Source organism: Colobus angolensis, unplaced genomic scaffold, assembly GCF_000951035.1.
Source record: "Colobus angolensis palliatus isolate OR3802 unplaced genomic scaffold, Cang.pa_1.0 Scaffold187, whole genome shotgun sequence".
Lineage (NCBI taxonomy): Eukaryota > Metazoa > Chordata > Mammalia > Primates > Cercopithecidae > Colobus > Colobus angolensis.
The window spans coordinates 779,020-790,791 of record NW_012115010.1 but is presented as its reverse complement, the minus strand read 5'-3'; the positions used below and the strand labels follow the sequence as shown (position 1 = coordinate 790,791).

General features: G+C 54.6%; 2 protein-coding genes across 4 annotated transcripts in view; one reads left to right on the top strand and one right to left on the bottom strand.

Annotated features, from left to right (window-relative positions):
- HDAC5 (histone deacetylase 5) overlaps positions 1-4,479 on the top strand; it is a 61,100-nt gene extending 56,621 nt beyond the window's left edge. For both annotated transcript variants that reach the window (XM_011940077.1, XM_011940076.1), the window contains exons 21-27: positions 400-519; positions 784-881; positions 1,057-1,175; positions 1,959-2,092; positions 2,361-2,445; positions 2,575-2,740; positions 2,825-4,479. In XM_011940077.1, the coding sequence (XP_011795467.1) occupies positions 400-519; positions 784-881; positions 1,057-1,175; positions 1,959-2,092; positions 2,361-2,445; positions 2,575-2,740; positions 2,825-2,864 (762 nt within the window). In that variant the 3' untranslated portion in view covers positions 2,865-4,479. The remainder of the gene's footprint in view (positions 1-399; positions 520-783; positions 882-1,056; positions 1,176-1,958; positions 2,093-2,360; positions 2,446-2,574; positions 2,741-2,824) is intronic.
- Positions 4,480-4,887: 408 nt separating this feature from the next.
- On the bottom strand, positions 4,888-10,771 carry G6PC3 (glucose 6 phosphatase, catalytic, 3). Of its 2 annotated transcripts, none has more exons than XM_011940074.1 (6): positions 10,304-10,771; positions 6,962-7,068; positions 6,456-6,546; positions 6,144-6,262; positions 5,780-5,921; positions 4,888-5,551 (listed from the first exon to the last, which is right to left on the bottom strand). In XM_011940074.1, exons 1-6 carry the CDS (start codon positions 10,519-10,521, stop codon positions 5,188-5,190), a joined length of 1,041 nt encoding a protein of 346 aa, XP_011795464.1. In that variant the 5' UTR covers positions 10,522-10,771; the 3' UTR covers positions 4,888-5,187. The 2 variants fall into 2 exon arrangements, with proteins under 2 accessions (XP_011795464.1, XP_011795465.1); XM_011940075.1 differs by having other exon boundaries at positions 6,456-6,475; positions 6,999-7,068; positions 10,304-10,765.
- Positions 10,772-11,772: the final 1,001 nt, after the last annotated feature.

Sequence of the window (11,772 nt, the reverse complement as noted above, 5' to 3'; positions counted from 1 at the left end):
TCTCAAAAAAAAAAAAAAAAAAAAAAAAGAAGATTCTTATCTGCTTGTTTTAAATTCCCTACTAGCCTTAATGTTTTCCCACAAACTGTGAAGTGGAATGGGTTCTGTAGGGAGACATGCCACATTTATCCCATGGCTTTCAATATTACCTACACAGTGCCACACCACAGAGGCTCAGACCTAGTTAGAGAAGTGTGGGGTGGGCAATACCATTGTGAACAGAATATGGATGCCCTGTGGCCAAAGGTGGACTCCTGGGCTCAAGCGATTCTCCCAGCCCTCAGCCTCCCAAAATGCTAGGATTACAGGTGTGAGCTACAGCACCCAGCTGACATGTGGAATTTGACCGTTGGGTCAGAGCGTGGGCCATTTTCCTGATGCTTTTACCTCCCCTCATAGGACATTCACCATGGCAATGGCACCCAGCAGGCGTTCTACAACGACCCCTCTGTGCTCTACATCTCACTGCATCGCTATGACAACGGGAACTTTTTTCCAGGCTCTGGGGCTCCTGAAGAGGTACAGCTCCTGGGCGTAAATGCAGACCCTCCTGGCCTCTCTGGGAGGTGGCACAATGGGACCTGGTGGGGAGCCATGGAGGCCCATGGTGGTGTTGGTACCTGGGGAGTCTGGGCTCCTAGTGGGAGGACCACACTGATCTGACTGCCCCTCCAGGCAGAACAGAGGTCAGTGGAATGAGACCTGGAGGCAGGGGTGAGGGCAGGGGCAATGTTTGTTATCCCCAGGCGGTGAGAATAGCCCTCTCCCCGACTCTGGTTCCAGGTTGGTGGAGGACCAGGCGTGGGGTACAATGTGAACGTGGCATGGACAGGAGGTGTGGACCCCCCCATTGGAGACGTGGAGTACCTTACAGCCTTCAGGTAGGGACTGAAAAGGGCCATAGGAGTCAAGGGGAGCCCCTCTGGGCCCTGCAGTGAGAGGGGCAGAAGGCACTCAGTTCAGTGTGGGTGGAGGGGGTTGTCTCTGGGAGGACAACAGTGGGGCGAGGCCTGGCCTGGCCATCTGCTGGGCTCAGCTTGGGCCATCCCTTTGCAGGACAGTGGTGATGCCCATTGCCCACGAGTTCTCACCTGACGTGGTCCTAGTCTCTGCTGGGTTTGATGCTGTTGAAGGACATCTGTCTCCTCTGGGTGGCTACTCTGTCACCGCCAGATGTAAGCCTGCTGGGGGATTGAGGGAGGAAGTGAAACAGTGAGGACAGGGAGTCCAGTGGGGCATGGGGCAGGAAACAGACTGGTATTGCAGGGGACCGGGAAAGCAGGGGGCAGAGCCTAGACTTGGAATCATCTTGGTAACTCCACCAACTTGTCTTCTGCCAATCCTGGCCTTAAGGGGACAGGAGGTGGAGGTGGAGTAGCAGAGGATAGTGGATGTATCCTGCTGGAGCTGTAGCGATGGGCTTGTTGGCCCCTGGTGTTTCAGTGATGCTCCTTTAGCCAATCTGTTAATGTTTTGACTGTGATAGGGCATTTAGTCCATTGATGCTGTATTTTATTATGGATATATTTGGGTTTATATCTCCCATCATATTTTGTGCTATTTGTCCCACCTCTTGTGTTTCTTTTTCTCTTTTTTTTCTTTTTTTGAGGCAGAGTCTCACTCTGTCGCCCAGGCTGGAGTGCAATGGCGTGATTGCAGCTCACCGCAACCTTTGCCTCCCGGGTTCACGGCATCAGCCTCTCGAGTAGCTGGGATTACAGGCACGTGCCACCATGCCCGGCTAATTATTGTATTTTTAGTAGAGAACGGGGTTTCACCATGTTGGTCAGGCTGGTCTCGAACTCCTGACCTTGTGATCCGCCTGCCTTGGCCTCTCAAAGTGCTAGGATTACAGGCATGAGCCACTGCGCCTGGCCTTTTTTCTCTCCTTTTCTTACTGGCTCTTGAATTGATTACCTTTCGCCATTTCTTCTTCCTCCCTTCACCCATCCCCAAAGGTTTTGGCCACTTGACCAGGCAGCTGATGACCCTGGCAGGGGGCCGGGTGGTGCTGGCCCTGGAGGGAGGCCATGACTTGACCGCCATCTGTGATGCCTCTGAGGCTTGTGTTTCGGCTCTGCTCAGTGTAGAGGTAAGGGGTGGGAAGGAGCTAGGAGGTGGCAGGCCAGAGGGCTGCGGGACCAGCAAGGGGTCAGCCAGCACTGGTAGCCCCTTCGGAAGCTTTTCTTTGGCCCTAAGGAATAGCTAATGGCCAGGGAAGGCTTTCTGAGCATGGGTTTGTCCAAAAAGGCCATGTTTGCCCCTGTTATGAGGGATATCTGGGGCTAAGTGGGGCACTTAGAGGGGTATGCATGGCAACCCTACTCCCACCCTAAACCTTCTCTTCTTTCACCTGCCAGCTGCAGCCCTTGGACGAGGCAGTCTTGCAGCAAAAGCCCAACATCAACGCAGTGGCCACGCTAGAGAAAGTCATCGAGATCCAGAGTGCGTGGGGACACGTAGAGGGGCTCAGGCTGCCAAGGGGGCACAGAGCTTGTGGGAGCACCAGGACTGGGGCTGTTCATGTGGGTGTCCTCTGCCCTCCCTGACCCCTTGCCTGTCTCTCGCCCACAGGCAAACACTGGAGCTGTGTGCAGAAGTTTGCCGCTGGTCTGGGCCGTTCCCTGCGGGAGGCCCAGGCAGGTGAGACCGAGGAGGCCGAGACTGTGAGCGCCATGGCCTTGCTGTCGGTGGGGGCTGAGCAGGCCCAGGCTGCAGCAGCCCGGGAACACAGCCCCAGGTAAGCAGCAACCCCTACCACCTCTCTGCCCTTGCCCCTGCTGGTGCGCCCCACTCAATACCCTCCCCTGTGCTTGCCCCACAGGCCGGCAGAGGAGCCCATGGAGCAGGAGCCTGCCCTGTGACACCCCGGCCCCCATCTCTCTGGGCTTCACCATTGTGATTTTGTTTATTTTTTCTATTAAAAACAAAAAGTCACACATTCAACAAGGTGTGCCGTGTGGGTCTCTCAGCCTTGCCCCTCCTGCTCCTCTACGCTGCCTCAGGCCCCCAGCCCTGTGGCCTCCATCTCAGTCTAGAAGCCTGGGCCCTCTGCAGGGGGTGGGGGTATCTTCCCAGCCCTGTCTCACGTGTCCCTCCACCCATTTTCCCGCATTCTGTCCTTTTCCCCCTTGGAGCCTGGGCCAGCTCAAGGTGGGCACGGGGGCCCATACAGTACTCTGCAGTTCTGGGGCCCCCCAAGTGAGGAGGGAATAGGAAGTCGGTGCCTTGGTTTCATCTGACTTGGGGGGAAATGCCTTAATTTCACCCTCCTCCCTTCTCCAGCCTCAGGGGAGGATCTGGAGGATCCACTGCTGTCTAAGATGCAGAGTGGATGGGAGGTGGGCACCCACCCTGTGATTCTCCACCCTTTCCCCTTTTGTCCTCACCATCTCTGCACAGACCCCACTCTTCCTCCTTCCTCTTGGTCTCAGCACTGATGGGAGGCTGGTGCCCAAGCCGTGGCTTGTGGTCTGTGATGATGGCTGTCTTGCCTCACACTCCTCACAGCTTGTTTCCCCCTCCCCGGGGCTGAGAGGGTGAAAGTGTGTGGGGAAGGAGAGGACTGGTTTCCTGGGTTCTCATGGGCCAGGAGGAGCCGCAGAACCAGGTCTGCTCCCCACCTTACTCGGATGGCCTCCCTGCCCCTCTGCTGGCACAGCCTGGGCAGGGGGAGAAGGTGGTCCCTGCAGGGGGTCTCCAGGCTGGTGAGAGACCCTCTGCTGTCAGGACCAGATTTCCCTAGCCATCCAGCATGCTGCGGGGAGAAGGGGCAGGGGCTCACCTCCCTCCTGGGGGGCCTTTTGCTTTGGAGCCTGGGGATGGTGAGAATGGAGGTTCTAGAAGGGGTAAGGCCAGAACCCAGGGATCCAGGAGTCAGCTCTCCGCTGGAGCTTCCATACCTCCTGGGCTCCCTTTGCTGACCACCAGCCCAAGGGAGCTAAGACCAGGAGGGGGCTGGGTGCTGTCCCTTCTCTTTCCCAGGAGCCCTGCCAGGGGCTGTGGGCCTACAAGGCTTACAGGGAATGCCATCCAGCCTGTAGGAAACCAAAGATGGGAAGTGGCTCCTAGGGGGCTGACTCTTCCTTCCTTCTTCTCCCCAGTACCACATATACTTTCTCTCCTGCTATCCCCAGGGCCCCACCAATCTGTTTACATATTTATTATCCTATTGGGGGCCTGAGCAGGATTGAGGGAGCCAGGGGAGGGGCAGGAGCCCCAGCACCATCAGTTCATTGTGTGCTTGTGTGTTTGTTTTAGATCCTCTTGGGGATGGGGATGGGGCTAGGCCCAGCGTACTAGGCCTCTCTGCTGAGCCCCAGGCTCCCGGCCCCTTATACACTCTCTCCCTGTGGCTGGTCTGGTTCTCATGTAAACCCATTCCTTGCTCTGTCTCCCTGGATATGGATTTCAGTTAAGTATTTTGTAACCCGTTACACTGTGTGTCCTTGTGTAAATAAACTTGTTTCTGGCAGTGCCTTCTGGGGCCAATGTCTCTATTCTCTGGGCTCCCAAATGGAATAGAGGTTCTCATCCTCCTTCCTAGCCAAAAGCACTCTTTTCTCCAGTCCCTGGACTAGAAGCCAATTTAGGAAACTGGAAGTTGGGGCACAAGATCTGACCTGTAGATGAAAGACAGGGTTACACTGAATATAGTCACAGCATCTCATGGGACCTCTCATGTGGCCTAGGCAGTGATGAGGCAGGGGATGGACCTAGGGCTGAAAGGTCTCACCTGAGTTTACAGCCCTCTCCTTTCCTGCCTGTCTGCCCCTGGAAACAGGGCTGGAGGTGGCACAGAGACCACTGGAGCAGCCTGGCAAGGGTTCCGCTTGTGCACACACAGGCAAGGCCCGTGGAGATGTGCGCATAGGCAAGAAAGGAATCTCAAAGTATTCAAGGGCTTTATTGGGGCCGCCCTGGCCGCTCCTCACAGTGTTGCAGGAACCCGCTGGTCTTGCTGTTGCCTTTGCTCTTTGGGGGCTTGAGAGGAAAGGCAGAGGGAGGACCAGCTTCTCTGGGAGAGAGAAGGCCCATCTTTGGGACTAAGACCAGGTGGTGGGGAAGCAGATTTAGGGAGGGGAGGGCCTCCTTAGGGGCTGGAAGGTGATGGGGCTGCCTCCTGGAGTGTGGTGGTCACAGAGCGTTGGCTTTGTGGGAGGGAAAGGAAAGGAGGCACACAAGAAGTCAGGAAGAGTGGATGGGCGGTGCTTCCTGGGCACTGAACATGTGCACTGCCCAGGGCACGAGGGCCAGGACTAGGCATGGCCAGAGGGTATACTTGAGGAAATTGAAGATGTAGAAGAGGCTGATCTGAGGGGGGTGGCCCAGCCAGTCCAGGGGGCCCAGCAGCCCCATGGCCAGCACAAGGCAGGCTATCTTCTGGCCATTTCCCAGCTGTGCCCGACGCACCTGGGCATAGCAGGGAGAGTGCAAGGCAATGCCCAGGCCCAGGGCAGCCCCTGAGTCACGGCTCAGGGAGGCAAAGGGCCGGCTATCCATGTGTATCCACTCAGGCCGCTCACACCACTTGAAGGCTAGGCTGATGGACCTGTGGGGAAGAACAGTCCTTGCCAGGAGAGGCTGGAACGTAGAAGGCCACTGGCTCTTCGCCATCTGCCCTTGGGGCCCACTCCCATGTTCTGCTTTGTGCTTGTGAGGGTCTATGGGAATAGGTAATGTGTCCTTTTTTAGCTATAATGAACCAGAGACACACCAGGCTAGCTGCAGGCTAGATAGGACAGGGGCCAGCCTGCCCAGGCTTCAAAGCGAGACTTACCAAGAAAGATCCAGGCCCAGCGTAAAGAGAGTCCAGTAGATGAGGCTGCTGCCTAGCATGAGGGCCAGTGCGGTCAACCCATAGAAGCTTAGCTCCCGCTCCACAGGCACCCGGGGAGTCATCAGCCAGCCCAGGACAGCGCCTAGGAGAGTGGAGTGACGGCAGCTTCAGGGAGTTTGGGGATATGACCCTCCCCACACCCACCCCCAGCTGCAGTGCAGCTTGGCAAGGGAACAAACTGAGACGTAACGAGGGGCCTCTGGGCTGGGCTCTACAGAAGCTGGGAGCAATGGGAAGATCCTAGACTGAACCTCCCACTGCCAAAGGCATCCTCTCAGTCCACCCCATTGCCCCAGTTGCTCACCAGTTATTAGGCCAGCCAGCACCTGGTGAGGGAAATGTGCTAAGATGAAGATTCGCGACAAGCCAACCGCCAAAAGGAAGGTGCAATAAGCTAGGCTAGGCATCACCCTTACCCAGCGGCTAGAAAGAAGAGACGCAAGGAGCTCAGAGCGCGTCCATACACAGCTTGGCCTGCAGCACCCAGGTACCCCATGGCTGAACCACACAACCTAGGGTCCCCAAAACTCCAGCTCCCAGACTGCATGCTGCTGGGTCTTTAGGTACAGGGTGCCATCACCCCTGCTCCCAATGGTGGGCAATGCCAAGGGCATACCTGCGGGCCCGAGTGGCCACCTGTGAAGACAGGGCCGTCATTATGGGCCAGAGGGCTGCTCCTGTGATCATGCAGTGTCCAGAAGGGCTGCCTGCCAGTGAATCCAGAAGCTTGTGGTGAGAAGATGGAGGCAGGACCCAGGGGCCTCTGGTGATGCCTCAATAATACAGCTGCCTCTCTTGGCTGAGAAGAGAGCTTTTCCCCAGCACTGATCCATAACTGGCTCTGCTCTGAGGCCTTTTCACTGCCACCTGAGGTCACTGCACTCAGGTTTCTGTCCTGGTATGTGTCTCTTGGCTGTACTCTACACAAGGTGGGCAGCTGGTACATAGCATGAGTGCCCTCCTCCCATAACTCAGCTTGGTCTCCCTGGGGTTCCTTTGTTCTCTGGGCCAGTAATTGAGAGGCTGGACCTTTGGTTGGGCCACCCAGGCTGAAAAGTACTCTGGAATGTTCACCTGAACCCTAACCACATTGGGAAAGGGAGAATGTTTGAGGCTTCCCACCTGGACCAGTCTCACAAGAAGAGGGGAACTGGTGAACCTGGGCTGGAGCCTGGCTGTAGTACCCAGACTCATGGACCCACCAAAAGGGCCTGTCTCCGAAAAGAAACCTGGAAGAGAACAGATGCAAGATGACTTTCCACATGCATACACAGCCAGGGGGGTACAAGGTGGGCAGGACACGGAGTACTCTGGAGGGCCTGAGGGGTGAAGTCAAAAAGGGACTACGATTCTGTCCATTGCTCTTAAGGTATCCGTGGATACCTTGCCATGGTTTTCTACCTTAGAACGGGAGAAAGAAAGCACACTATTTCTTTTCTTTCCTAACCCTCAGAGCTTGTGGAAACACTATTTTTAAAAACTAGCCTGGGGCCGGGCGCGGTGGCTCAAGCCTGTAATCCCAGCACTTTGGGAGGCTAAGACGGGCGGATCACAAGGTCAGGAGATCGAGACCATCCTGGCTAATACGGTGAAACCCCGTCTCTACTAAAAAATACAAAACACTAGCCGGGCGAGGTGGCGGGCGCCTGTAGTCCCAGCTACTCGGGAGGCTGAGGCAGGAGACTGGCGTGAACCTGGGAGGCGGAGCTTGCAGTGAGCTGAGATCCAGCCACTGCACTCCAGCCTGGGTGACAGAGCAGACTCCGTCTCAAAAAAAAAAAAAAAAGCTAGCCTGGGGTCAGGTGCAGTGGCTCATGACTGTAATCCCAGTACTTTGGGAGGCCTTAGCTGGAGGATCACTTGAAGCCAGGAGTTCATGACCAGCCCGGGCAACATAGCAAGACCCAGATTCAACAAAAACAAAAAATTAGCTGGAAGGGGTGGTGCACACCTATAATCTCAGCTACTTGGGAGGCTGGGCAGGCAGATCGCTTGAGCCCAGGAGTTCGAGAACAGCCTGGGTAACATGACAAAACCCCATCTCTACAAAAAATACAAAAATTATCCAGGCATCTTGGGGTGCGCCTGTAGTCCCTGCTGCTCCAGAGGCTGAAGTGGGAAGGATCACTTGAGCCGAGGGGTTGAGGCTGCAGTGAGCTGTGATTGTGCCATTGTACTCCAGCCTGGTGATGGAGTGAGATCCTGTCTCAACAAAATAAAAAATAAATACAAAATAAAACTGATACAGAGGCAAGAGATTGTGGTAAGCATGTGTGTGTGCTCTGAGATACTCAGTCGTCCCAGTCTACCCCATCTCACTGCAGGGCCAGCTCTTATCAACCACAGGGAACCCAGGACCCGGCTCTCTCCCGCAGGCCCTCACTACCCCTGCCTCCATGTCCCCAGTTACAGGCTGAATTATCCACACCTAAATTATTTAGGTGAGCCTCTCAGGTCTGAAAATGGGAGTGGGAAATGGACAGAGAAGGCTGAGAAAGAATAAGGAGGGCAAAAATATGTCAAAATCCCCTGGTCTAGTAAGTGCTTGGCTGGGCCCTGGGAACCACACAATAAAGAGGCTGCTGTGGCCAGAAAGACAAAAGATGGGATAGCAAAAGAGATGCTGGCAGGAAACCACGTTCTGGGGAGGGAAACACAGAAGGCACTTGCCTCTCCCCTCTGAAAACTGAGCCTAGTATACATCAAGTGCTCACACAGAAAATGAACGGGGGTGCCATGCGCAGTGGTTCACGCCTGTAATCCCAGCACTTTGGGAGGCAGAGGAGGGCGGATCACTTGAGGCCAGAAGTTCCAGACCAGCCTGGCCAACATGGCGAAACCCTTTCTCTACTAAAAATACAAAAATTAGCTGGGTGTGGTGGTGGGCGCCTATAATCCCAGCTACATGGGAGACTGAGGCAGAAGAATCTCTTGAACCTGGGAGACAGAGGTTGCAGTGAGCCAAGATGGTGCCATCGCACTTCAGCCTGGGCAACAGAAGAGCAAGCCTCCATCTCAAAAAGAAAAAAAAAAAAAGAATGCCGGGTTGCTCACACCTATAATCCCAGCACTTTGGGAGGCTGAAGCGGGTGGATTACCAGAGGTCAGGAGTTTGAGACCAGCCTCACCAACAAGGCAAAACCCCTTCTCTACTAAAAATACAAAAATTAGCTGAGTGTGGTGGCAAACGCCTGTAATCCCAGCTACTTGGGAGGCTGAGGTAGGAAAATGGCTTGAACCCAGGAGGTGGAGGTTGCAGTAAGACAAGATCGCGCCATTGCACTCCAGCCTGGGTGACAAGAGCGAAACTCTGTCTTAAAAAAAAGAAAAAGAAAATGAATAGGGACTTTGCCACTTGGGGGACATTAATAGTGTCTGAGGGAGATTGTGATATTTGGGGGACAAGAACTAGAGGAGGAGGCTTATACAGACTTTGAGGGAGGAGAGAGCACAAAGCAAAGGGCAATTAGGCAAGAAAGAAGTGAATAGACCACTGCGGTTCCCTTTACATAAGGATGAGGCCCTTGTGGAAAAGAGTGGAAGGGAGGGGAACTCTATGTTGTTTTTCAGCAAGTCATTCCAGCCCATTGAAATACCTCCTATGAGCCTCCCTTCCTTCCCCCAGGCTGAGGATCTGGCAACAGAGGCTGAGGTGAAGGGAGGTGTGGCTGCATGTCCAGCCCCAAGGGTTACAGGGCCTCCACCCATGTTCCTGGGATCCCTGGCTTCTAAGTCTCAGTGTGAAGAGTCTACTAGTGAATGAAAGAGAAAGAAGGGAAAGTGTTCCCTGGAAAGCAGTGCTTTAGCCCAGACTTTACTGCACGCGCACAGGGAATCAACTGGGAACCTTGTTAAAATGCAGATTTTGATTCTGTAGTTCTGGCCCTGGGACTGAGAGTCTGCATTTCTAGTTAGTTTTCAGGTGCTGCCTATGCCGTTGGGCATGGTCCAGGGACCACACCTTAATCTGCAAGGTGTCTCTGTCGGTAGCAGCTCCTGTGATGCCCAGCACAAAGCATGCTTCTTAAAAATTATAGCAAATGAGTGAATAGATGAATGAAAAAGTGAGTTGGGAGGTAGGGCTCTCCACTACTTAAATCACCATAGATACCTGTTAAAATATGAATTCCCAAAAACCAAAAATAAAAAATAAATTCCCAACCCTTTGGAGTCTCTAAATCAGTAAGTGTGAGATGAGGACGGGATATTTACATTTTAGACACGCCCCTTAGGTGATTTTTCGATCAGACCAGTTTGAAGAACACTGGTCTAATGAGTAGGATGGGTGGACTCTGAGGTTTCAGTCCAAGCTGCACAAAGATGCTCAAACGGAAAAAAAATCAGAGACTACAGAGTAGGGGTGGGAAGGCCCTTGAGACAGTTGCTGAGAGAGACCAGGGCTTACACATGACTCAGGGCCCTCGGGGGTGGGGACCAGGATGCCGGAGGGCTTCTCTGTCTCACCACTTGAAGATGAGGTTGAGCCACTCGGTGATGAGGCTGATCCAGAGCACCGCGATGCCCACACGGCGGGAGGCGTAGTAGGCCGCGGGGAAGTAGAACAGAAAGAGGATCTTGGGATCGCCCAGAAAGGTGACCCAGAGCCACACGTTCTCCAGCCAGGCTAGCTGGTACTGTAGCGCCTCGGCTATCACGATGCCCGCGCCCAGCGTGGACTCCATGGCGGCCCGGCTACCGACCAGGCCAGGGCTTGCTCCAGGGCGGAAGCCAAAAAGCCCAGACACCGAAGCAGCGTCGGCCCGCTGCTCACCGAAGCCCACCCCTCTGAGTACCAGGCCCCGCCCCGCCAGCGGTCATCACCAAGCCCCGCCCCCGGACCCGCCCCCGGCAGTCCCCGGCTCCTGCGAGACCGGCCTCCAGCCGGTACTGTTTCCTCCTGCGCTCTCCTCCGGTTTTCCTTCCTACTGGGCAGCGTAGGGGACAAACCTTTATAAAGGCGTTTCCTCAGGGCCCCACGTGGCCGCTGTTGCCGGCACGTGGGCAGCCGGCTAGTGGCGGCACCGGTGCGGTTCCGGGTCAGGGGACAGACTAGCCGGCGGACTGCCTGCGCTCCCAGCGTCCCTGCTCTGCTGATGCGAAGGCAGATATGTAATCTCCAGGGCCAGGATTCTTTCCCGACCGGACCTCTCTTCTCCAGTACTACCCACCAAAAAAAAAAAAAGAAAAAAGAAAAAAAAATCTGAGATCCTCTGGAGAAAAGGCTGCAGACAGCCCCTCCTCCTGGGAGCTGAAGCGGGATCCTAAATTTGCACACACACCTAATCAGTTCACCCCTTCCTCCCCCACCTCAAGACTCTTCCTTTCTAATTCGCCCGCTATTAATTTGGAGGCTGACAGATAAGTCTCTTGATTTTGAGGGGTCTTCCCTAAAAAGGCGAATTCTCACATATAGCGCAAAGTCACACTTCCTCCCAGTTCTTCCCTTGCTTCCCCCACCCCCACCCTCCTGCCATCCAAAACCCTGCTTAGGCAGATGAAACCAAGAGATAGTAACAGTGTTGGTATGGGAAGAGGATTGGCACACACCCGCGACAGAGTTTGAAACAGTCATCTGGAAGAACACACATAGAAAATAGAAATCTCAGCTATTCTAGGCAAGGTCCTGCCTAGAAGACTGTTGAACAGCGTCTCCTTAGTTTCTTCCTACCTCGATCAACTTTGTTCTTGAAAAGTTTTTTTTTGCTTGTTTTTTGTTTTTTGCCAGGCGCGGTGGCTCACAACTGTAATTCCAGCACTTTGGGAAGCCGAGGCGGTCGGATCACGAGGTCAGGAGTTCCAGACCAGCCTGGCCAACATAGTGAAACCCCATCTCTACTAAAAATACAAAAATTAGCTGGGCGTGGTGGCATGCGCCTGTAGTCCTAGCTACTAGGGAGGCTGAAGCAGGAGAATCGCTTGAACCCGGGAGGCGG

Coding starts and splice junctions, on each gene's coding strand:
- G6PC3 (XM_011940074.1), bottom strand. CDS start 10,521: ATGGAGTCCACGCTGGGCGCGGGCATCGTGATAGCCGAGGCGCTACAG. Junction 6,547..6,961: donor TTCTTGTGAGACTGGTCCAG/GTGGGAAGCCTC, acceptor ATTCACTGGCAG/GCAGCCCTTCTGGACACTGC. Junction 5,922..6,143: donor GCTGGCTGGCCTAATAACTG/GTGAGCAACTGG, acceptor CCACTCTCCTAG/GCGCTGTCCTGGGCTGGCTG.